General features: G+C 34.9%; 2 protein-coding genes across 3 annotated transcripts; one reads left to right on the top strand and one right to left on the bottom strand.

Moving 5' to 3' along the window:
* The first annotated feature begins 2,141 nt into the window (after nt 1-2,141).
* LOC133312433 (homeobox-leucine zipper protein ATHB-15) lies at nt 2,142-9,408 on the top strand. Of its 2 annotated transcripts, none has more exons than XM_061513621.1 (19): nt 2,142-2,429; nt 2,524-2,743; nt 3,221-3,380; nt 3,658-3,764; nt 3,905-3,995; nt 4,339-4,434; nt 4,518-4,631; nt 4,735-4,818; nt 4,909-5,064; nt 5,155-5,229; nt 5,407-5,513; nt 5,595-5,787; nt 5,926-6,111; nt 6,297-6,377; nt 6,788-6,922; nt 7,043-7,368; nt 7,681-7,780; nt 8,131-8,280; nt 9,097-9,408. In XM_061513621.1, the coding sequence occupies exons 2-19, from the start codon at nt 2,526-2,528 to the stop codon at nt 9,241-9,243; spliced, it is 2,526 nt and encodes an 841-aa protein (XP_061369605.1). In that variant the 5' UTR covers nt 2,142-2,429; nt 2,524-2,525; the 3' UTR covers nt 9,244-9,408. The 2 variants fall into 2 exon arrangements, with proteins under 2 accessions (XP_061369605.1, XP_061369606.1); XM_061513622.1 differs by having other exon boundaries at nt 3,661-3,764.
* An 8,806-nt stretch (nt 9,409-18,214) lies between these two features.
* LOC133312427 (leucine-rich repeat receptor-like serine/threonine-protein kinase SKM1) lies at nt 18,215-21,460 on the bottom strand. Its single transcript, XM_061513615.1, has 2 exons — nt 18,839-21,460; nt 18,215-18,649 (listed from the first exon to the last, which is right to left on the bottom strand). The coding sequence occupies exons 1-2, from the start codon at nt 21,399-21,401 to the stop codon at nt 18,303-18,305; spliced, it is 2,910 nt and encodes a 969-aa protein (XP_061369599.1). The 5' UTR covers nt 21,402-21,460; the 3' UTR covers nt 18,215-18,302.
* Nucleotides 21,461-23,089: the final 1,629 nt, after the last annotated feature.

The raw sequence follows: 23,089 nt of genomic DNA on the forward strand, positions 1-23,089 counted from the left end.
TGGATTTGACTTTGTCATGATGATAAATATCATGTGGGCGTCTTACATTATATATATATATATATATATATATATATATATATATATATATATATATATATATATATATATATATATATATATATAATGCATATTTATGACATGCGATGAGGTAGAAGAATTTGTCAAAATAGTGTATACAGTAATACAGATACAAAGGTGAAACTCTATATAAAAAAAAAAGATACACGGTGAAACCGGCTGCTTTTATAAGAAATTAAAACTTGGTAGCCCGCATGCAAAGAACCCTAATTATGCTGTCTCTGTGATGAGCATACAAATCTTTTAACAAAGCCAGCTCTCCAAATATCATGTAGAGGCGACGCAAACATAATTATGGGGTCAAATAAATGATGGGCTCGTTTCTATATAATTATGAAGGAAAAATATACTCTTATGTTGTAGAAGAATGTTTTTATCTCTTACACATACATCGATTTTCGTGTTATTTTTTTAAATTTTTTTATAAGTGAGTGAATCGCATACATAATTATCTTTATAACATGATAGAATTTTTTCTTATTGCATAAGATTAATAAAGTCCAATTATGAATGATATTTCTTACATTCTTCAACTCAACTATCCATTATTCTCTCTCCTCTCACACGTATATATATACGCACGAAAATAGAGATTCTCAAGTTCATTAATCAAAGAACTTGCAGTTAATTATAAACAGGGCAATCTTGAATGTCTTGAATAATAAAAACGAGTCCTATGTGCTGCATTTCGAATGCCACAATTTATATATGACTATTACCTTTAAAATAATTGACTGCCTAAATTATGTTTCAATTTTTTATCACTAATTAATATGCATAATTAAAAGACAACAAAAATCACCAAGCACGTAGATGTGGATCAACTTGCAAGGGTTGTTCCAACTTCACTAATAAAACATATATAGTTTGTTGTGATTTATATTTATGCTCGTAAAAGTATTATCAAATGAGATATTAAACTGTAATGAAATAAGTTGATAATGAGTTAAATAAAATTCATACAAGTGAAAAAACTCGTGAACCTAATAGCTGAACTTAATATTTTCTTCAGCTAACTTAGCTCATTAATTAATAATAACTCCCACTGTAAGTTATTTGTTCTGCTGACGCTTGTTCCGAAGAAAAACCTCAAAAAAAAAAAAACTACGTGTGGAGCGTGAACTACGTATATGGTATAAAACAGTTCAGCTTGTGCAAGGGTATATTTGAGGTGACTCTCCAAATATTGTAGTAATTGTTACGATTCTATCGGGCCTTAATTGTGAATTACATTAGTTGCAGTTGACTTAGATCAACCCACGACTATAAAGCACCGACACTTCAAAAAATTATGACATATCATGTTCGACACTTGCCGACACTTCCTGACACTCCAATACTTATAGCAAAGACTCAAAAAGATTCAAATGTTATGTTGCGTGAGTTCCAACTATTAGATTCATTAGATTACGATTATGATTTTATTGAGTTTAATATAAACATTTGAAATATATTATTTTTCTTTGCAAAATTAATGGGTATTATAAGTTTAATTTTATTTAATTTTTTTAAATTATTGAATACCAAATATAATACACACTACATAAATTAAAAATATTATATAATATCAAAACGTATCGAAATTTAACATTTTTTAAAATTTCGTGTCTCGTGTCGGTGTCAGTGGAACGTAGAGCCACAATAATTGTGACGGTAATATGGCCTCACCATAATCGTAATTAAAAAATTGCGTTGTGCAATGTCCAATACTATACAATTTTCACAGCACACGCGTCGCGAAGTGAGAGAGTGGATGGGTCGCATTTTTTTCTTATTTCCTTCTCTGTAAGTCACAAGTCACAACCTCTGTGATGAGTGATGAGTGATGAGAGAGAGAGAGAGAGACGCTTTTGTAAGTATTGGAAAGTGCCAAAACGAAGTAGTGAAAGAAAAGCAACAGGAAAAAGCAGGAGGCAAAACAGCTAAAGAAGAACAGAAAGCATAGGGGAGAATGATGTGAAAACAAAAAAATGTTCGCTTATTCTGTCTGATATTTGGGGTTTTTCTCTTACAAGTAACCCCCATCTCTCTCTCTCCCAATCCCAACATACCCCGCACTAGTCCTTTTCCATTCTGTATACAGATACACACACACATACAAAAAAAATAAAAATAAATAAAAACTTGGACTACATTATTCCATTCACTTCACATTTCACATATATCTCTCTTGATCCTCTCTCTTCTGTCATAAGTGATCCATATAATACAAGCAACAACTGTCACAGACAAACTTTGAGTAGTACCTCTTTTAAGTTTTGCAGTTTCATTCTCTTCTCTTTCATGCCTGACTGGTCTCATGCTTCTTGCCTCTTAAGCTTAAACTGAAAGCACTACCAAAGCCACAGGTAATCTAATCAAATCTCAAATGAAAGCTTCTTCTTTTTTTGAGTTTTACAAATTGAAACAAATAAAAAAATATTTTGGGGTTGGATTTTGAAGGGATGATGGCAGTGAGTTCAGCCTGCAAAGATGGTAGCAAGGTGGCAATGGACAACGGCAAGTACGTGCGTTACACACCTGAGCAGGTGGAAGCACTCGAAAGGCTTTACCATGAATGCCCCAAACCCACTTCCTTACGCCGCCAACAACTCATCAGAGAGTGTCCCATTCTCTCCAATATTGAGCCCAAACAGATCAAGGTTTGGTTCCAAAACAGAAGGTACCTACGCCTCCTTTTGCTTAATTCTTCTATACTTTTCATTCATATAATTAACTTCACTATACTGAACTTACAATATGTATGTATTGAAAGTAATATAAATGAATTCATTTAAGCCTAAGGGGTGTTTGATTTGTGTAAATCTGACTTTCATATTTTTTTTCTTCTCTTTTTTGAGTCCTTTTCTTTAACCAAGGTTTTGTTTTCTATTTTTCTTTGACAAAAGAACATGGACGATAACACAAGGAATTCACTTAGAATTAAAATATTTGGTGTTAATTTTACATTTTCCGTGTCCCACCTACCGAAAAGAAAACTAAAGTTCCTGTTTTTCTTTTTTTTTTTTCCATCTTGGTCTTCATCTTGTTTTTACATCATAAATCATTCCCAGTTGCAGTGTTTAAGGCATTTAAGTTGGCAATTATTCCAGTGGCTAATTATGGTGATTTGTTTGTTCCTTGTGGTTGCAACTTGCAGGTGCAGAGAGAAGCAGCGGAAAGAAGCGTCACGACTGCAAGGTGTGAACAGGAAGCTGACGGCAATGAACAAACTATTGATGGAGGAAAACGACAGATTGCAGAAACAGGTGTCACAGCTGGTGTATGAAAACAGCTTTTTCCGCCAACAGACACAGAATGTAATATTATCTTTCTGTCGCACTATCTTTATGATTTCCCAGTTTGTTTGGTTGAATATATCAATGAAGAGGACTAAAAGCCAAGTTATTACCTTTAATTTTTTCATGTCATTTGGGGTTTGCCCAGGTGGCTTAAATCCATTATGTGGATTTCTGCAAATTAAAAATAGAGGATATCTAGGCAAAAAAGATTGTCTTTTTTCTTTTCTTTATTTTCTTTTTTGGGGGAGAGAGGTCTGAATGTTTTCATCTGAGTTGTGTTTCCTCATTTGTTCAGCAGGCGGCGACCCTTGCAACTACAGACACAAGTTGTGAGTCGGTGGTAACGAGCGGTCAGCGCCACTTGACACCGCAGCATCCACCGAGGGATGCAAGCCCTGCTGGGTTAGTGAAACAGTGAACTTAAAAGGCTCTTTTTTTTTTTTTTCTTAATTTGTTGTTGGGTCCTATGTTTTACTGTCCTTGTACTCTACTGATGGAATATTATTATCGTGTTTTGTGTTGTCTTTGTCTGTATTCTCCAGACTTTTGTCCATTGCAGAGGAGACTTTAGCAGAGTTTCTTTCAAAGGCCACTGGAACTGCTGTGGAGTGGGTCCAAATGCCTGGGATGAAGGTTACCACCTTTTCCTTTTCCTTTTCCTTTTTTTTTTTAATTACTTCCTCGTGTTAACTGTTAATTCCATTCCATTAGTGAACTACATGCACCTTGTTTAAGCATAGCAACTTGTTGAACACATCATCTGAACTGACATACATCAAATGATTTCTTGGTTTTCAAGTCACTGGTCTGGGAAAAGTAAATGACACTTTAGTAATTGGGTATTACTGCTAATCTGAAAGGCACTACTGTAGTCTTCTGTAGTTCTTTTGGCCAAGGAAACACAGCCAAATAATCTACTTTCTTCTTTTCTTAATTATGTGATGTAATTTTTATTTTTATTTTTTAATGTTTGTAGCCTGGTCCGGATTCCATTGGAATCGTTGCTATTTCTCATGGTTGCCCTGGAGTGGCTGCACGTGCCTGCGGCCTTGTGGGTCTAGAACCTGCCAGGGTAAGTTCCTTTCCGTTTGTTATCAAGAGGACCAATCCCATTGAAGTGTGTGTGGAGGCATTGATTAAAAATGTTGTGCACAGGTTGCCGAAATCCTCAAAGAAAGGCTCTCATGGTTTCGTGATTGCCGAACTGTGGATGTTCTAAATGTGATGTCCACTGGAAATGGGGGAACCATTGAACTGCTTTACATGCAGGTACTATATATATATACAGCTGATACAATATCTAAGTCTCAATAATTTAGTATATTTGGAAGCTTTGCTAAATGCACTTTTCAACGTATTCCATCTTGGTTAGTTGTATGCGCCAACAACTTTGGCTCCAGGTCGTGACTTCTGGTTGCTGCGCTACACATCTCTTTTGGAGGATGGTAGTCTTGTGGTACGTAACTATGGTTCTTCTCGGTAAAGTTCTCACGTTTTCACTCTTAACACTCATGTGGGGGTGCAATTGTGATTTTAACAATGTCAGGTTTGTGAAAGATCACTTAACAACACTCAGAATGGACCTACTATGCCCCCAGTGCAGCATTTTGTTAGAGCCGACATGCTGCCAAGCGGGTATCTGATTAGACCTTGCGATGGAGGGGGATCCATTATTCATATTGTTGATCATATGGTTTTAGAGGTTTGTAAATACCTTTACCCTATAAAGCGTAGAAAATTTCTTCCTTTGTTTGATAACTTGCAAATTGACTTGCTGGCTCTTTGAAATCAGCCATGGAGTGTACCTGAAGTTCTACGCCCACTTTATGAGTCATCAATGCTGCTTGCTCAGAGGACCACTATGGCGGTAAGACTATTGTTTCTGCCTACTATTTTTCACTACACAGTACACACTTGTGATGCTTAATGAATAAGGACTGTTAAGTTCCTTATATAGACATTAGCTTTTGGATGGAGGTAAAAGATATAAATTGAGGGAATTTGGTTAAACTGCTTTTGTAACCCTGCTGTAATTGTCATTCAGGCTTTACGTCATTTGAGGCAGATTTCTCAAGAAATTTCTCAGCCAAGTGTCACAGGATGGGGAAGAAGGCCTGCAGCTCTACGTGCGCTTAGTCAGCGATTGAGCAAGTTTGTGCCATTATCCTTCACACTGTTCCTTCACGTAATTGACTAGTTACATAATCTGACTTAAACTTCCTTTTGTTGCAGGGGCTTTAATGAAGCTGTCAATGGGTTTACAGATGATGGCTGGTCCTTGTTAGAGAGTGATGGCATTGATGATGTCACCCTTCTTGTGAATTCATCACCTAGCAAGATGATGGGAATAAATCTTGGCTATAACAATGGATTCCCTTCTGTGAGCAGTTCCGTGCTATGTGCCAAAGCATCCATGTTGTTACAGGTATACATCTTAATGCTCATTAATGTAGACTAGTGCTCATAGACCAGATTCTAGGATCAGCTTTTCCTTTCTATCATCTACTAGTGTTCAATTTCCATGTATATAGTTGTCTCATGCTCTCTCTATCTGTCCTTGTAGAATGTCCCTCCGGCAATACTTCTTAGATTCTTGCGGGAACACCGATCAGAATGGGCAGATAGCAGCATTGATGCTTACTCAGCTGCTGCCATTAAAGCTGGTCCCTGTAGCTTGCCAGGGGCCCGAGCAGGAGGTTTTGGGGGTCAGGTTATTCTTCCACTAGCTCACACAATTGAGAATGAAGAGGCAAGCTTTTTGCTCCTAAATAGTCTCTTCATCTTGCATATTATTATTCAGAATTTACCTCTTCTTCTTTCAAGATAAAACTAAAGTCTTTTTTTTTTTTTTTTGCCTTCGGGTTGTGCATTAACATACTTTTGGTTTTCTATTTGGGCGTGTTGCATGCTTTTGACATTTGATCTCTAAAACAGTTCATGGAGGTTATTAAGCTTGAAAACATGGGCTACTATAGGGACGACATGACTATTCCTGGTGACGTTTTCCTCTTGCAAGTAAGTAATATTTTATAGTACACTATTCTTTTTACCTTATCTATTTCCAAATGCTTGATCTTTTTGCAATCATGAAGAAAAAAAAAATAGCCTTGTATAATTGTAATGAAGAGAAAACACTTCCATCATAAATTAACTAATATTATATTGGTTATTTTTTCTTCTTTTTTTCCTAACTAATCATCCATGGCTTCTACTCTTTGCAAAGAATAAGATGCACCACATTTCTGGAATGGGGATTTGCACATAGTTCTAGGCATGTTTAGAGTGAGGAACTCAGGATTTATATATGAAGTATAAATACGTGTTTAATTAAGTAGCTATAACACTGATATCTGGGTATAGTTCAGAAGGTTCTTTCCAACCTCAAGTGCATAGCTAATAGTCTTTCTGTTTGTGCCTGTCCCCAGCTTTGTAGTGGAGTGGATGAGCATGCAGTTGGCACCAGTGCAGAACTTGTTTTTGCTCCAATAGATGCATCTTTCTCTGATGACGCACCCATTTTACCTTCTGGTTTTCGCATCATACCTCTTGATTCCAGCACGGCAAGTCTTTAGCTTTACATATGCTTTGATTAGTATTGCTTTTGAAATTTGGTTGCTTGCTTGCTTCCTCTTCTTGTTTGAGTAAGGATTTTGATTTCTTTTGTCTTATATATGATGCAGGATGCAGCTAGTCCAAACCGCACACTTGATCTTGCTTCTGCACTTGAAGTTGGAACCGCCGCAAACAAGGCAACTGGTGACAATTCAGGTCATTCTGGTAGCGCAAAATCTGTGATGACAATAGCATTCCAGTTTGCATTTGAAGTCCATCTTCAAGATAATATAGCAACAATGGCCAGACAGTATGTCCGTAGCATTATTGCATCTGTTCAGAGGGTTTCATTAGCACTTTCTCCTTCGCGTTTCGGTTCTAACAATGCTTTTCACTTACCACCTGGCACTCCTGAGGCACAAACACTTGCTCGGTGGATCTGTAACAGCCATAGGTGTGTCAGTTGAATCCTTAACTATGCATAACTCTTATTCATGAACTAATGATCTCAATCATGTTGGAGTGGTTCTGTACATTCCAAATGCTAAACTTATCATTCACTAAAGTTTCTTGAACTAATGCCTGACATGCACTCTTTCAACATCTGCTAGGCAGAGCAAGTTTTAGTTCTCTATTAAGTATGCCATGTTGACCCAAAGTCACATGGGAAACTTCTATATCTTGATCACTATTTTGTTTTCATTCTAGTTTATAAAACCTGTTTAGGAAGTGTCCAATGTATTTTAAATGCTGACATTCTTTACAGGTTCTATCTAGGGGTAGAGCTACTAAAGTGTGAAAGCAGTGAGTCCATTCTCAAATCCCTTTGGCATCACTCAGATGCAATCTTGTGCTGCTCTTTAAAGGTAAATTTCCTTTCTGATAATAATTCTGTTCTGCTTACGCTAGTTATTTTGCTTTATGTTGTTCTACCCCAGTGGATTTGTATGGATCAATTTTTTTTTTAAAAATGGATTTCAATTTTTATTTATCAGCTTAATATGTTTCTATCTACAAGCATTGTCTAATGCCTCTAAAATGTTCAATTCTTACAAATGAAGGGAATGAATTGAGTATATTGAACTCAATCCCTCCTGCAGCTTGTACTAGACAGTTTGTTATTTTCCAAGTCATGAGTCTATACATCCTTATTATGTCGTTTGTGTCAATTCTATCAATATTTATGAAAGTATAACTTTATATATGATTTTGCCAGGCATTACCCGTTTTTATGTTTGCAAACCAAGCTGGACTTGACATGCTTGAAACAACCTTGGTTGCACTTCAAGACATCACCCTGGAAAAAATATTTGATGACAACGGAAAGAAAACCCTGTGCTCTGAGTTCCCCCAGATAATGCAGCAGGTATAGTGCTTTTTACAGGAATTTAGAAAATTAATCCATTTGACTTTTTCCATTTTTTTTTCCCTAACCAAGAGGGTATCCTTCTTTTAGTCATTGATTATGTTTTATCTTTCTAAAGATTTGATATTATTAATTATAACCAACTAAAATTTAATTTATCTGTATACCATATCTTCAGTGTATGTCTGTTGGGAGACCATTGTTTTAAATTTGGGGAATAAATATTGGTAATGAGCAACTTGATGGCCAAATGAAAAGAAATTGGGGAATGGCAGCTGGAAGGACGTATGAAAAGAGATTACGTGAATGGTTTTGATAACACTAAATTAAAACTGAAGAATAGGCTTATCATTTAAGTGCCATTTGGATATCTTCACAGATAAATGAAGTAACTGCAGTTAACACTTGATGAAAACAATGGATACATGATATAATTAAGTTGTGTACAGAAGACTGCTCTATTTATTTCTAGCACTTATCAAGATTTAATTCCTATGTAGACCTGACCCTGAATTCATGACATATATGTGGCAAGATTTTCTTCACTATTGAGTTGATTAGACACGATTAACCTCACATAAACTATGAATAACTTGTGTTGATCTCAAATACATTGATTATTCATTGGTTGGATACAGTAAATTTTATTAATGGTTGAATTTTGCTTTACAATTGTTGACATTAGATTGATGTGGTTTCTGAATTCTCACCTTGTTCTTTTTTATTCTGACCTCCTAAGAAGAAAGTTTTCATATGAATCATTGTTGCTCCAAGAAGTTGGCCATCACTTTCTAACGATGGATTATTTTGGTGCAGGGTTTCATGTGTATTCAAGGTGGTATCTGTTTGTCCAGCATGGGGAGGCCAGTGTCCTATGAGAGAGCAGTAGCATGGAAAGTACTAAACAACGAAGAATCGGCTCACTGCATCTGTTTTATGTTCATCAATTGGTCTTTTGTTTAATAAATTAGAATAAAATATAGGATGCAGGAAAGTAGATCAAATAGCACCTTTTCATTTTAACTTTGGAGAGTCCCTATAATGCTATATACTACTATACTGTTGTGGGCATATGCGTATCCAAAATCCATCTATGGCACTCTTTTTTATTTATTTATTTACTTTTTTCTTTATGCTTCTTGAAAATTCGTGCATATCACTTTTATTCTTTTCCTCCTCCTTTGATATCTTTGTAAATGCGTATATGCTTTATTCGCCCTCCTTTTTTTTATTGTTTGGATATCATGTCATCAATGTGGTCAATAGTATACTCTTGCGCCTTTCTTTAATTTTAATTAATTTATAATAGTATTCATAAATAAAGCATAATGAAAATTCCATCCGATTTGAATCAAGTAATCAATAAAGTGATAGATAATATAGAGGAAAATAATTATTTCATATTGTATAAGATAATTATCTTATATAATAAAGATAAAGTAGTGAAATCTCCTCACCAAAAAAAAAAAAATAGTGAAATCTACTACTTTAAAAAAGAGAGGATAATAAACACTGCCACCTTGTCTTTATTGCATAAGAGTTAACATAAGATGTTTACCAAAAAAAAAAAAAACATAAGATAAATAGATCCCTAAATAAAAAAAAGGGAAAATATACTCTTATGTTGTATGAGAGATTTTTTTTTTTTTATACATACATCAATTTTCGTATTCTTTTTTTATTCTTTTTTTCTCTTTCTATAGTAGGTGTGGGTCTCACACGTAATTATCTCTATTACATGAGAGAATTCTCTATTATTCCATCAAATTAATAAAGCCCATAAAAAAAAGAAAAAAATGCTTCCGGCACATAAACATGATGAGACGGTTAGAAACACTATGAGAAATTGTGAGAAACACCATGAAGCTGGAAAACTTAACAAACGGTGTTTAAAATTAAAAACTGAGATTGTGATTAGTGGTTTGAGAGATCAACCGAGATTTTGTTGGCACCATTGGATCTGCGGAAGCATTTGAGATGCTGACGGATCATCATTTTATATTTATCTCTTGTGCAAATCTATATTGTATCTCTCTGTATTTGATTTCTCTTTGCGAATTGCTCTTCTCTGCATGAATTAACTCTTTGAGTCTGGCTAGTGGTGGATCTTTCAAACTATCTCTCAAGGAAAAATAGAATTGGTGTGTGGACACTTTCTTATTATCATAAAGATAATGTTACCTTAACCTCTGCAATTATAGAGTGAAGACATTAGAGGTGATAGCTATAAGTGTAGAATATATATGAATTTCAAAAAATCCTAGCCTAAGCTGAATGGACTCTAGATTTCGTGACTCTTCTTGCATACTTGATCAAATTGAATTTTAGTATTTTCTAAAAACCTAATAGATTTTATGACTTTTTTTTCCTTACGGATGAGACAGTATCTAAGGTAATGATAAATACTAAAAAAAATTCATTTTTATTACGCATTATATAGAGCTAAATAAAGCGAGAATATCATCGATAAATAAAATGTAATAAAAAGAAAAGAAAGAAATAGAAGAAAACAAAACATAGCTAAAATTTGTTCCAAACAGTGATTTGAGTGAGCATTTTGCTCACTTAATACGTGTTGTTAAAACAAAGAAGGAGATACGTGAAGAAATCGTCCTCTTAAAAAGGAGATATTAACTCAATATTCACCAGGCAAAAAGCATCAGGATACAACAAGCCCTTTAAACTTCATGAGCAAACTGCGTTTAAGGATGTGCATTGGTCGAACCGAATCGGTTTTTTTGAAAAATCGAACCAAATTGATTTAAATGGTTCGGTTCAAAAGTGGTTCGGTTCGGTTCAAAAGTGATTCGGAACCGGTTCGGGTCGACCCTCTTTAGAAAAGAAAAAAAATTAAAAATTTAAAAAATAAAGTTACAAAAATTAATTTGGATCAGTTTGAAAATGGTTCGGTTCAGAAACAGTTCGATTCTTAAACCGGTTCTAAAAATCGGTTCGGTTCTTAAACCGATTCTAAAAACCGGTTCGGTTCATGAACTGGTTTTTTACAAACCGGTTCAGTTCATAAATTGGTTTTTAGAAACCGGTTATTTTATGGGGCAGTTTGGTTCGGTTCATGATTCGATTTAATTTTTTGATTATTTTACCCACCCCTAACTCTAACTACGTCTGTTGATTACGTTAATAACTTTATTACGCACCTAAGGTAAGCGCGGATATAATCAAAAAGCTTTCGTGAACAGATTAACTTTTTATTTTTAAACTGTTATATTTATCTACAATTTTACAATCTATCAACACGTATACGGTAATTGTATTATATATGACTAAAAATACAGGAGTCTTGTTGAGGTTTGTGATATATCATAACTTTAGCATGTGATAACTTCTTTTTTCCGTAAAAAAAATTCCTACCGAATCCAAGAAGAAAAAATAATAATACACGAGTAGCCAGGTCCAAATCTTCCTTCATGCTAACTTTCTATCGGACAATCTATATGTAATCCTAGTTATTTTTAATTTATTAAAATATGGTGTGATTTCTTTTTCTGGGGCACTAGCTTCATTGGGCCTAGGGTAGTCCCACCTTGAGGCAGGACCTATGCGGAAGGGAGATGCATGGCTGAGTTATAAGCTCGTGTGTAGAACATGATGTGGTTTTACACCCCATTATTCATTCACCAAACTCTTTGGTCTTATGATGAAAAAAAAAAAAAAAACTCTCCTACCAAAAAATAAAAATCGGAATATAAATATCAACATTGAACAAATAACATACGGTGATTCTGTACGATAATGTGACAATTTTTCCTTTATGATAAATTTTTAATGGAATTTTTTTTATAATCATTATTCAGAAAAAAAATCTCATCATGAATATTGGCTATCATTGTCAACAATTTCATTTTGAATGAAGGAACCTTTATCAATATTTGTTGGCAAGTAATTTAATTGCTAGGGAACAAAACCATTCCATCCAAATTTACTCGAAATGGTTACAATTGTGAAATGATGAGATTCTTTAAGATAATTCCAGTCCCTTAAAAAGAAAGAAAAAAACTAAATTCCTACAGTAGTAAATGTACACTGTGCCAATCATGTTAAAAATCTACAATCACACAAATCGCAAAGGAAAAGAGAAAAGAGAGAAAGTAGACACAGAGATTTACCTGATTCACCGAATTTAGGCTACGTCCAGCTTGTCGGTACTATATTCACCACCGTCATTCGTTACAAGTCACTCAGTTTACAAGAAAAATATAAATAGAATTAGAAAACTCGAACAACAGCTATTCATGAGTCCAAGCTCAAACTACTAAGAAAATTATAATAAATCAGGGGCCCACAACAAGACCTAGCCTTTCTGCTGACCCCAACAACTAGGGCCCTCATCAACGTGCAAAATATAAGTGATACCCAACAAATCAAATATTCATGTTCATATGTACATGAATAAAAGCAAAAGACAAATAATAGAAGACGAAAGGCGGTATTCTGGGTAACAAGAGAAGGACGTTTACTGCACCTAATGTTTAAACATTTTTTTATTGGTAAATTTAATGAGAAATATGTTTCTCATATTATAAAAGATAAAATTATCTCATGTAACATATAAAAAAATGAATGAAGTCCACCAAAGAAAAAAAAAATAAATATATTTTACTCACTTTTTGTATGTGAATGATTGTCCCGTGCCACGTGAGAGAGAGACATATTTTCCAAACTTAATTTTTAAACTTTAAAGGTGTCTAATTGGTATGAATCGTCATATTACCCACTTGTGCCCACTAGGCCAATATCATAGCGAAACATAGCGATATCTATTATATAATGCAGAAAACCTGCACGCAGTAAAAGATCTATGATTAATTAGAAAGCTTCCCACAGTTTTGAATCTCTCGTATGCTATTTCAAGAAAACGTTAAATGTTTATAGATGATTAAAAAACTCAAGCACATCTATGCATATCCCCATTTAATATTATGGCTTCTAAATTTTAATATCCAGTTCCTACACAAGAATTTGACTCATGACACTTGATAATTAATAGCCTCAGAATTACCCTTCTAAGTATGACTCTTTTCCTGAAGTTATCTTAATTTACCCGGGGTCCTTATCAAGCATTATGAAGTTGAGATTTGAGAGCGATATGTATCACATTCATTGATTCCATTTCTTACCTTCCACCAATTGTTTTCCCTATGAGTGCATTAATGTGGGCACACACTTGCATAAACTCCTCTCAACATTTGAGTGCAAGTTTAGACATTTTCTATGAGCCATGACTTCTTTTACCTCTACTTCTGTCAAAACCCATTTCATGTTTCCTATTTTTTACATCTACAAAGCAAAACTTACTCCATTTTTGGGGTGATATAGGCAGAGTTTATTTTGTGCTTGTTCTGGACCGAAGCCTTGGATCGTACGTCATTATTAGTAACAACCTAATAACATATTAAGATAAAGCCTTCCACACAGATATTAGGAGATAAGGTGTAAGAGTTTGACTCCCATTAGACTCTGACACCTACAGATAACTCGTTTATAAATAATGAATTAAGTTTCTCATGTATACATATTTTGAATCCTACTTTATTAGTTGTGCAAACACCTCACACCTTTGGTCTTGAGCCTCGCCACAGTGCACACAGTAATTTGTCACCCCGTGACATCTCTTCCATATATTCCCACAAGTGTATAGACCTTTGGTCATACATTTTTTGATCCTCTCAATTTATGATCAGTTTTGTATTTCATATTGATTGAAATTATGCGCTATGGGTGAAACTGCTCCCTGCACAAAACTATTTAACTAAGCCGAAAGTACTAAAGAGATTATAACTTGCTCTGTAAGTAACAAGTAAGAAAGTAACAAGTAAGAACCAGAATTAAGTGGTAAATTACGTTCTAAATCGTTTGTTTATGTTCTGAATTGCTTCTTTCATTTCTTAATTGTTGGAAAAGTAAGAACAATTTTGTAACAAATAAGATAAAAGAAGGGATAATTCTTTTTGTTAGTACAAAGTCATCCCTCCAGTTAGATTGGTTAGGCATATACACGAAAGAAATAAAGCCTAGTTCGACTCAAGAGTTGGTTATATGTAATCCACATTCGGGATAACATGGCATCAAAAGGGGCACAAGTTTGTCATTACTTTACCTTGGTTACTATCAATTGAAAGGGAAATCGACCCGAGTGTTCCCTGAAAGTGTCTTTCTTTTGTTTTTGGAAGTGATGGAAGGGGCTGATGTGATCTTTGGCACAGCACGTTAACGAATGAGAGACAAACCAAAGTCTTAAGGAATAAAGTTTAAATTGCCGACAAAAGTAAAGTGTCTTTCAGATTCATTATCATAGGATGACTACATATCCATACTTTTAATTGATTAGATTTAAACATAGCAAATTTGTGTAACCATTCGATTCACTCATCGGAATAAGTGAAAGCCACAATAATTGCCGTATCAATATGCATTTTCGGTTAAGCAAGAGTGCTGCTAAATGCATAAAGTCAATTTACAAAATCCTTGAATGTTCATTTATCAACTCATGAGTTTACTAACTTATCATCCCCTTAAATTATTTACATTTTTGTTGGCCGAATAAAAAGTTTGTGAAACTTATATATATATATATATGATTCTAATTAGATGTCCAATGCTTGCTTAATCAACTCCTACAGTATCTATCCTTTTTCATTTAGCATATTATGGTTCGTTCCACCCACGGTCAAGAATTAATGCCAATAGCTTTCATACTTGAACTTTTCTAATGCATCAGTCAATAGCACTAGGTAACCCCTTTTCTCCATTTCGAACTGTGTCAAGTGGGTGGGTGTGTGCAATATCCAATGGGTTGCACGTGGATCAAATACCATCATTAAGTACATTGAAGTTCGAAAACAAAAGCCAGCTGTCTTTTAAGAAAGAAGCATACATGAAAATTCTTTTTGTTGTGATCTAGAAAGTAAACAAAGATGGGGAGATATTAACAATTCAAACACTTCCTACTACCAAAGATAACCAAAGAATAGGACTTTACAAAAAAAAATCAGAGGAAAAGGGGCTTTTTTGACTTGAAAGAATGAAGCCAAAGAACCTTTTGCATGGTCTCCAAGGGCTATAATTGAAACATTGGGGGGGCTTTTGAGAAGAACAAAACATTGCAGCTGATCGTATCCGTGCCAGCCAGACTGAGCTGTTTTGCTCCTCAAAATGTCAGCTAGTTTATATCTTTATGCTTAGACTCATCTTTACTGGTGGAATCTTCTAACTGTGGAAACCCCTCCAAGAGTTTTGATTGAAGAAAAGATAAAAGGATTCTTGCACTACCATCATTACTTATACAGGCCATAAAATTAGAAAAAACTTTGTTTAAAAGAAAAAGAGGAAAAAAGAAGAAGGAAAATTTATTAAAAAATTTAACTCTCAGCACTATCATCATAACATGGAACGGAAGGTGGGTCACAAGAAAGTTTGTGGTCTGGCCTGGCTGGGAAGAAGATCCCTATGTAGTGCTACTTTTACATAATAAATGGAGTGGATTTAGTGCTCAGTCATGCATACACTAACCCAAATCAAGATAAGTATTAATTGTTTTGAGCACACATATAGTGCATTTAGAAACTTATTATATGATGAGAACCAAAAAATCTTAAGGGTATGTAACTACACTGAAATGCTGGATTTGGCATATTATTAACAAAAAAAAAATAAAATAAAAAATCCATTGTTTTGAGTATGATTTAAGTTTATTAATGTATGAAATGAGACCAGACGAAGCCCAACATCAGTGATTTTTAAGGTGCAGCCATCATCATAGATTCAAACTTACATCATGAACAGAAAAAAGAAAAGGAGTCTCCCAGAAGATAGAAATCTAATCACTGCCTTTTATCAGTCCTATAATCATAACCAAACTAAAGGTCTCAATTACAGTTTGCATTCAAACCAAAAAACAAAAAATGCGTCAACTTATCATTGTATATAATAGCAGAAGTTTCTGTTGAATGTCTGTCTCCGCGAGTTAGATTTTGTGATTGTATTATTATGACAATCGGAACGTTGAATGTGATTGCATGATTAGGTGGCAGCAAAACCAAATATAACAAGATATATTTTACACTAAACCCACTTTTTTAAACGTTAATTTCATATGTTTAAGAAATAGTGATGCATTTAAAACCAGCGGCAGCCTAATTAACTTCCCCCCGATTGGTTAATACCTAACATCATGACTGTAATAGATAGGAAATATGAAAAAATAGAGAGCATAAAAAGCATATATAAGTGAAAGGAAGTGTGGATTTGTCCCTTAATCTGTTAATTGAGTGTATTTAGTATGTAAATTAAGAACTCTTGAACCCTAGGTGGCTTTAATTTTAGATATGAAGGGAGAAGAAAAAGCTTAAGTGCATGAGTGTTCCTTGACTTCTTTCCCTCACTGTCTAACTGAGTTTCTGCATGCAGCTTTGAGTTGCGTGATTGTACGCTTATTGCTATAATGAAATTATTTTGCTTTTTTTTTTTCCCCCTTAATTTTTTATATTTTGGCTGCGAATTTCTGCAAAAGTCTTCGACAATGGGACAAAAAATAATTAAATATCATCGAACCCGTAAAGAATAAGTAAAATGTGGTCCCCCCACAAAATAAGTGCTGTTGCGATTTCATTTTTTTTTTTTTATAAACCATGTAGGTATCCAATAGTGGACTTAGAAAAAAAAATTAATCTCTGCACACTTAAAATAAAAGAATAAAAAAAAATTAAAAAAAAATTAAATATATTAAAATACAAAAAGAATATATATAATTTTTTTTTTAACTTAATATAAAAAAATTATTAAGAGCCAACTAAACTCTTACAATAGAACATTTTGGATTCTCAACAAAAATTACGGGCATCAATTTAATCTCTTAGGGAAAAAAAGTCTACTCGTGGTCCCTTAGAATTCAAAAATAGACCCAGATAATCAAAATCATGGTCATCTGAAATTCAAAAAGACCCACATTAATCCCTCAAAAGGACTAACATGGATCTATTTTAGATTTTAAAGGGATCACGAGTCAACTTTTTTTTAAGAGATTAAATTGGATCCTGTGATTTTTATTCATGACCCAAAATATATTTTATTTTATTTTTTTTCAAAAAATTTGTGTGTGCATTTGCACATACTAAAACATACACCGGTTCGCCACTGTAGGTATCCTATACCGAAAATAATTACGTTAGTAGTGAGTTTAGTATTAAGATTTTAAATTTCTTCTAAAAATAATATTAGAATAATCCAACACATGATCTTGTTCCTTTTCCTTAACACTCATGTACTAACTTAGTTACCAGCTTTGAGTTGCGCTTCCAGTATAAAGATCAGGGACATTCACTTTCCAATTTCCATGGTCATGTACTCATGTTACGGCAAACCTTTCGCTCCCATTCCCATATAGGGTAGGTTAGTAGGTAGGTATAGAGAGTATTGTGTTTTTGTTATTTTGCAAATTAAGACCAAACTCCATCAAAGCACATGATATAACTTAGAAAGTAAAATAAATAAATAACTATTGATCATAATTGAATTAAAATAGAATTAGACTACTTTAGAGTGAATAGTGATAGATCATTTTAGAGAAAAAGTAAAGAGTTATATCAATTGATGAAAAAAATTAATAAATTTAATCTTCTCATTTTAGAACAGGATATATCAACTGGCTAAGAAATTTAAGTGTTGATGTAGTATATAATAAGTACAATAATTATATAGAGGCAGCATTGATTTCATATAACTAATTTATTAATAACATTCAATTTATTTACATTTACTTTTACACTCATCAGCAGTATGTCAAGCATACTCCATATATAAAATATCAAGCAAACATTTTATCTAGCAATCCCTTGATCAACAACTTATGCTAAACTAAAAAACTTTAAACAATTTAAGGAGAGAAAAAAAAAAGTGAAACCTCAAATGGAAGAAAAAAAAAAAAAAACTATAGCAAAGGTCAGAGAAAGCTCGCAGGTAGCAAAATCATAGCTAGAATTGAGTTTTTTAGTGCTGAAATTAACTCAGCAAAAAGAGGGCGTGTTGCTGTGAACAGCCTCTAGGGCTTTGAGTACGTCTCTTGCGCATGGCCTTGCTGTGGGATCAGTTGCGGTACAGTGCAGGGCGAGATTCATTATCTCAAGGATGTCGTTCTGATAGGTCAATGCATCTCCACCCTTCATCACAGGGTCTATCCACGTGTCAAGATGACAGTCGGAGTAGCAGTAGCGGGCCCACTCCACAATATTCTTGTGCATGCCATTCCCATTCCCTGCTTCTGTGTCCATCGGGCTTCTTCCCGTCAATAATTCAATCAGCATAACTCCAAACCCATATATCTCACGCGTACTCTTCTCTGTCACATCTTCCTCTGAAAATTTAAAATTGCAATTACTCACATCGATCCAACCATAACATTAATATATAGTATATGACATAACATAAGACTGATATATATATAACATTGGTTAGGACTAAAATGTATCCATATATACTATACAAACCATATTAATTTGATTAACAAAAGAGTATATAGTTTTATATGTATATATATATGTACCTTGGGCAATGTAGGGTGAAGAAATGCAACCCTTGACATCCATGCATGCCATTATTCCCGGAGGGTTGAGCTTCAGGCGAGGGACACCATTGATGTTAATCCAAACTATCTCTGGAGAAACTTCATCAACAAAAACTATTGATGAACAGTGAGAATGCAAGAATTTTAGTGCTTTTGCAATCCCCATGGCAATTTTCCAACGCCGTTGCCAACTCAAGTTGTTTAGGATTTCGCTTAAATTCTTTCCCTCCTCGTACTCGTACACCAAGTACCCTCTCTTGCAAGACCTACACGTTCCAATAAGGTTAATGATGTTTGGGTGCTGAAGCTTCCCAAACTTCACCGTGTCTTCCCAAAAACTCAGTGGAAGAGAGTTTGGGTCAACGATTTCTTTCACCACGAACTGCATGTCGTTATTCCCCATGCACTTTCCTTCGTATGAAACCCAGTTCCTTCCTTTGGAAATCACTTTTCCTTCTTTAGCTGACGACAAAACATCTTTGATGTTGATCGATTTCGCGGCCTTGGAGTTGAAAAACTGCATTTCCCATGTGCCATCTTCATTATTCTCTACTCTTCGAAGCTCCATGTTCTTTCTTCGACGAATGAAAAAGATGAGGAAAGCCGTTGCAGCAAACGCAAACAACCCCAACAGAAAACATGGCAGAATGAACAACCAAGTGTGATTCTGTTCGCTCTTGCATGGTGGCAAACCGCTTGAAGCATCACCGTCACGGTCACAGAGACTGTTGCCAGTGACTGCACTAGCATTGATGGCAAGGAAAGCCCCGGTGGAAGGTAAACTACCATGAAAATGGTTGTGAGATATGTTTACCTGAACAAGAGATTCCACGCTTCCTAAATTCTTTGGAATTTCACCGGATAATTGGTTTTCGGACAAGTCAAGTAAACCGAGAACCGGCATGTCACCAAGTTTGACCGGAATCTTCCCGGCAAGGTGGTTGTGGCTGAGGTCTAAAGCGACAAGCTTCTTGCACAAACAGAGTTCTTCTGGAATGTTCCCAAAGAGCTTGTTATTGCTTAGCTTCAATTGCATGAGCTCTGATAAGCTTCCCAAACCGGTTGGAATATAACCTGAAAATTGATTCTCCGATAAGTCCAAGTCCTCCAATTTGTCACTCCCAAAAGAGTTTGGTAACTCGCCGGAAAAGTTGTTGTTAGCCAAACCAAGCATTTGAAGCGCCGGCATATCCCACTTTCTGTCACCTATCCTTCCAGAAAATTCATTGCCAGAGATATCCAAGAAGTATATGTTAGGCAGTTTGGTGAATTCTGATGATAATTCACCAGAAAGCTTGTTGTTTTGGAGACGCACTCGGCGTAAGGTTCTGCAATAGCTTAAGCTTTTAGGGATTTCTCCTCCTAAAGAATTGGAGAAGAGGATAAGCTTGTAAAGATTGCCAGAGTCACATAAGCTATCTGGGATCTTCCCTGTGAGGTTGTTGGAAGAGAGGTCCAGAACAGTGAGGTTGCTATGCTTTCCTAGCTCTTGAGGAATCTCACCCGTTAATCTGTTTGACCATAGCTGAAGAACTTGAAGGCGAGGCAGTGATACTAAACCGTTTGGAATCTTTCCAGTGAAGCTGTTTGAGAAAAGGTGAAGAATCTCCACTCTCTTGAGCTGAACCACAAGCTCAGAAATCTCACCCGAAAGAGAGTTATCGCTGAGATCAAGTGAGATAAGCTTCTTCAGTTCATAAATGGACCGGGGAATTGAACCGGTAAGTTTGTTTTGGTAGAGAAAGAGAAATTGAAGATCGGTGAGGTTTCCAAGAGTTTCAGGAATTGGTCCAGTGAGATTGTTGTAAACAAGATCAAGGTGATTCAGAGAATATAACTCTCCAATGCTTGTTGGTATCTCACCTGAAAGGTTGTTGTAACCCAAGTAAATCAACTTCAAGTTCTTCATTAGGCCTATCTCTGTTGGGATTTCACCCACTAATTGGTTTGAAGCCAACGTAAGGTATTGTAAAGTTGTCATCTTGGTGATGGAATTTGGAATCTTTCCCACCAAAACGTTTCCTCCGAGATCAAGATACCTTAGGCTTGAAAGCAATCCAACTTGGTCTGGTATTTTACCTGAAAACATGTTGTTCGAGAGGTCCAGAGTTTCGAGGTGAGAAAACGACGGTGAAAACAAGGACAGAGGCAAAGAACCCGTGAGGTTGTTGTTGCTAAGGTTGAGGTAACGAAATGGAGACAGAGAAGAAGAAGAGTTGAGAGAGATTTCCCCAACTAACTGGTTGTTTGAAAGGTCGAGGTTTGTAACGTATGGAAGTTGAAAAATGGACGAGGAAATTATCTCGCCGGAGATGTTTTTTCCGGAGAGAACCAGGGAGTTAACGTGGGAGGAGTTGTCACAGGTGATGCCATGCCACTTGCAGATAGTGGCAGAGGAATTGAACCAGTTAGAAAGAAAGTGAAGAGGGTCGTGGATGGAAGATTTGAAGGATAAAAGAACCTCGAGTTCTTCTCCATTGGATGAGTGGAAGTTGAGCATGAATATGAAGAGGCACATAAACGTTAGAGCTCCTTTGGCCATGTCTTCCTGAGTTTAATTTCTTGAGAGGAATCAGTTTTCTATATGCCTTGGATTTAACTCCTCGGATCCCAAGCTGCAAAAAGTGGATAAAATGATTATGTCACTTTTTAATTGGGTTATTATGATCAGTGATCAGAGTTCAGTAGTGTGTATATTGAAAAAATAATGGACAACTTTATATATATTAAAGTACAGGCTAGCCTTACTATGAAATTATTTTGTATGCCTATACATATATTTAAACAAAAAAGGAATAAATGTCTATTTGTAACAAAAATGAAAATCCTGCAACTTTTGCAGGAGGCTATGAGTGATAAACTTGACTTCTAGTTAGCTACCATCAATAAAATATGATCATTAATGAGTTCATATTAAGGAACATGCATGAACTAGAGAAATATCAAAAGTAGCTTAGATAATGGAAAGGTATAAATACTTGCCTAAAAATCATAATTGGAGGAGTGCTTAGTTTTCTGTTGTGGATGATGATGCGCTCTGGGTCAAAATTTATTGAGTATAGAGAAGAACTTGGATTGAAAGCAAAGGTAAGGGAGAGGATGGTGAATTCTTTGAAATACTATTTGAAGAGGATGGGTTGGACGTGAGAGAGAGGGATGCGTGCTTCTTTAAATAGATGTAAGGCTAGAGGTTGTGGAATTGGGCACTGGGTTGAAAGATAATAACGAAACTGCACCTTGACTTCTTTAAGATTGATGTTTGAACACAAACGGTTGATAGCGAAACAGGGACAGATGTTGGAAAAGGCCTCTGATTTTGTCGGATTGTTACCAAAATGCGCTTTTTTGACTGACTCACTGGCTGAGCACTTAGGAAAGTGACAAAGAATTTCTGTAACCGTTGAAAACAAACACTTCAAACTCTTGCTATTCTTCAATTGAAAAATGCTAAACACACGAGAATTGATGAAATGTAATTTGGTGAATGATATGTATATCAATGGTTATATTAACAAACAAAATGTTTACAAAGATAGTTCATATCAACTTACTACTCATAATGCATAATGTAGTTTGTAATTAAGTTTATAAAAAAAAAAAAATTGTCAATATAACTTTTATAAATATATATATATATATATATATATATATATATATATATAAATATAAATGGTGGTAACTCAATTGGTATCAATGGAGCTGAGTAAGTGAAAAGAAAAGAGTCTTGGTTCAATCTCTACATGTCACCTTTGGTAGAGATTTAAATATTTTCATCGTTGAATCGTTCTGCACTCCGAATTAGCCTCATAATCAATTCAAAGAATCAAAACTTATGGAAATACCAGAGAGAGTCAACTCACCTCAAAAAATTAATTAGAGTTGGATTAACTACAAAAAAAATATTATATATATAAGGTTATATAACTACCATGTCATAGGAATACGAAGTTTTGTCATGCAAAGCATAAAAGAGAGAGAAAGTGGAAGCAAGAAAGGGAAAAAAAATCAATAGACTTTATTCAAATTTGTGTCTGTAAGGAAAAAAATTTCCTCGAGATCATGTCACATAATAGTTATATAACCTATATAATATATATGAATATGTTTAACGGTGGGTATACGTCTATGCTTTTTTATGTTGTGCTTATTTTGCATTTGGTAAATTCTGATTATCTTGGTACCCCGGCTTGTTTTATGTTGTCAAAACCTTAATTATGTTTGATTTTTTTT

This window comes from Gastrolobium bilobum, unplaced genomic scaffold (assembly GCF_033153095.1).
Source record: "Gastrolobium bilobum isolate Gb01-03AN ecotype WA unplaced genomic scaffold, APGP_CSIRO_Gbil_v1 utg3492, whole genome shotgun sequence".
In the NCBI taxonomy this organism is placed as follows: domain Eukaryota; kingdom Viridiplantae; phylum Streptophyta; class Magnoliopsida; order Fabales; family Fabaceae; genus Gastrolobium; species Gastrolobium bilobum.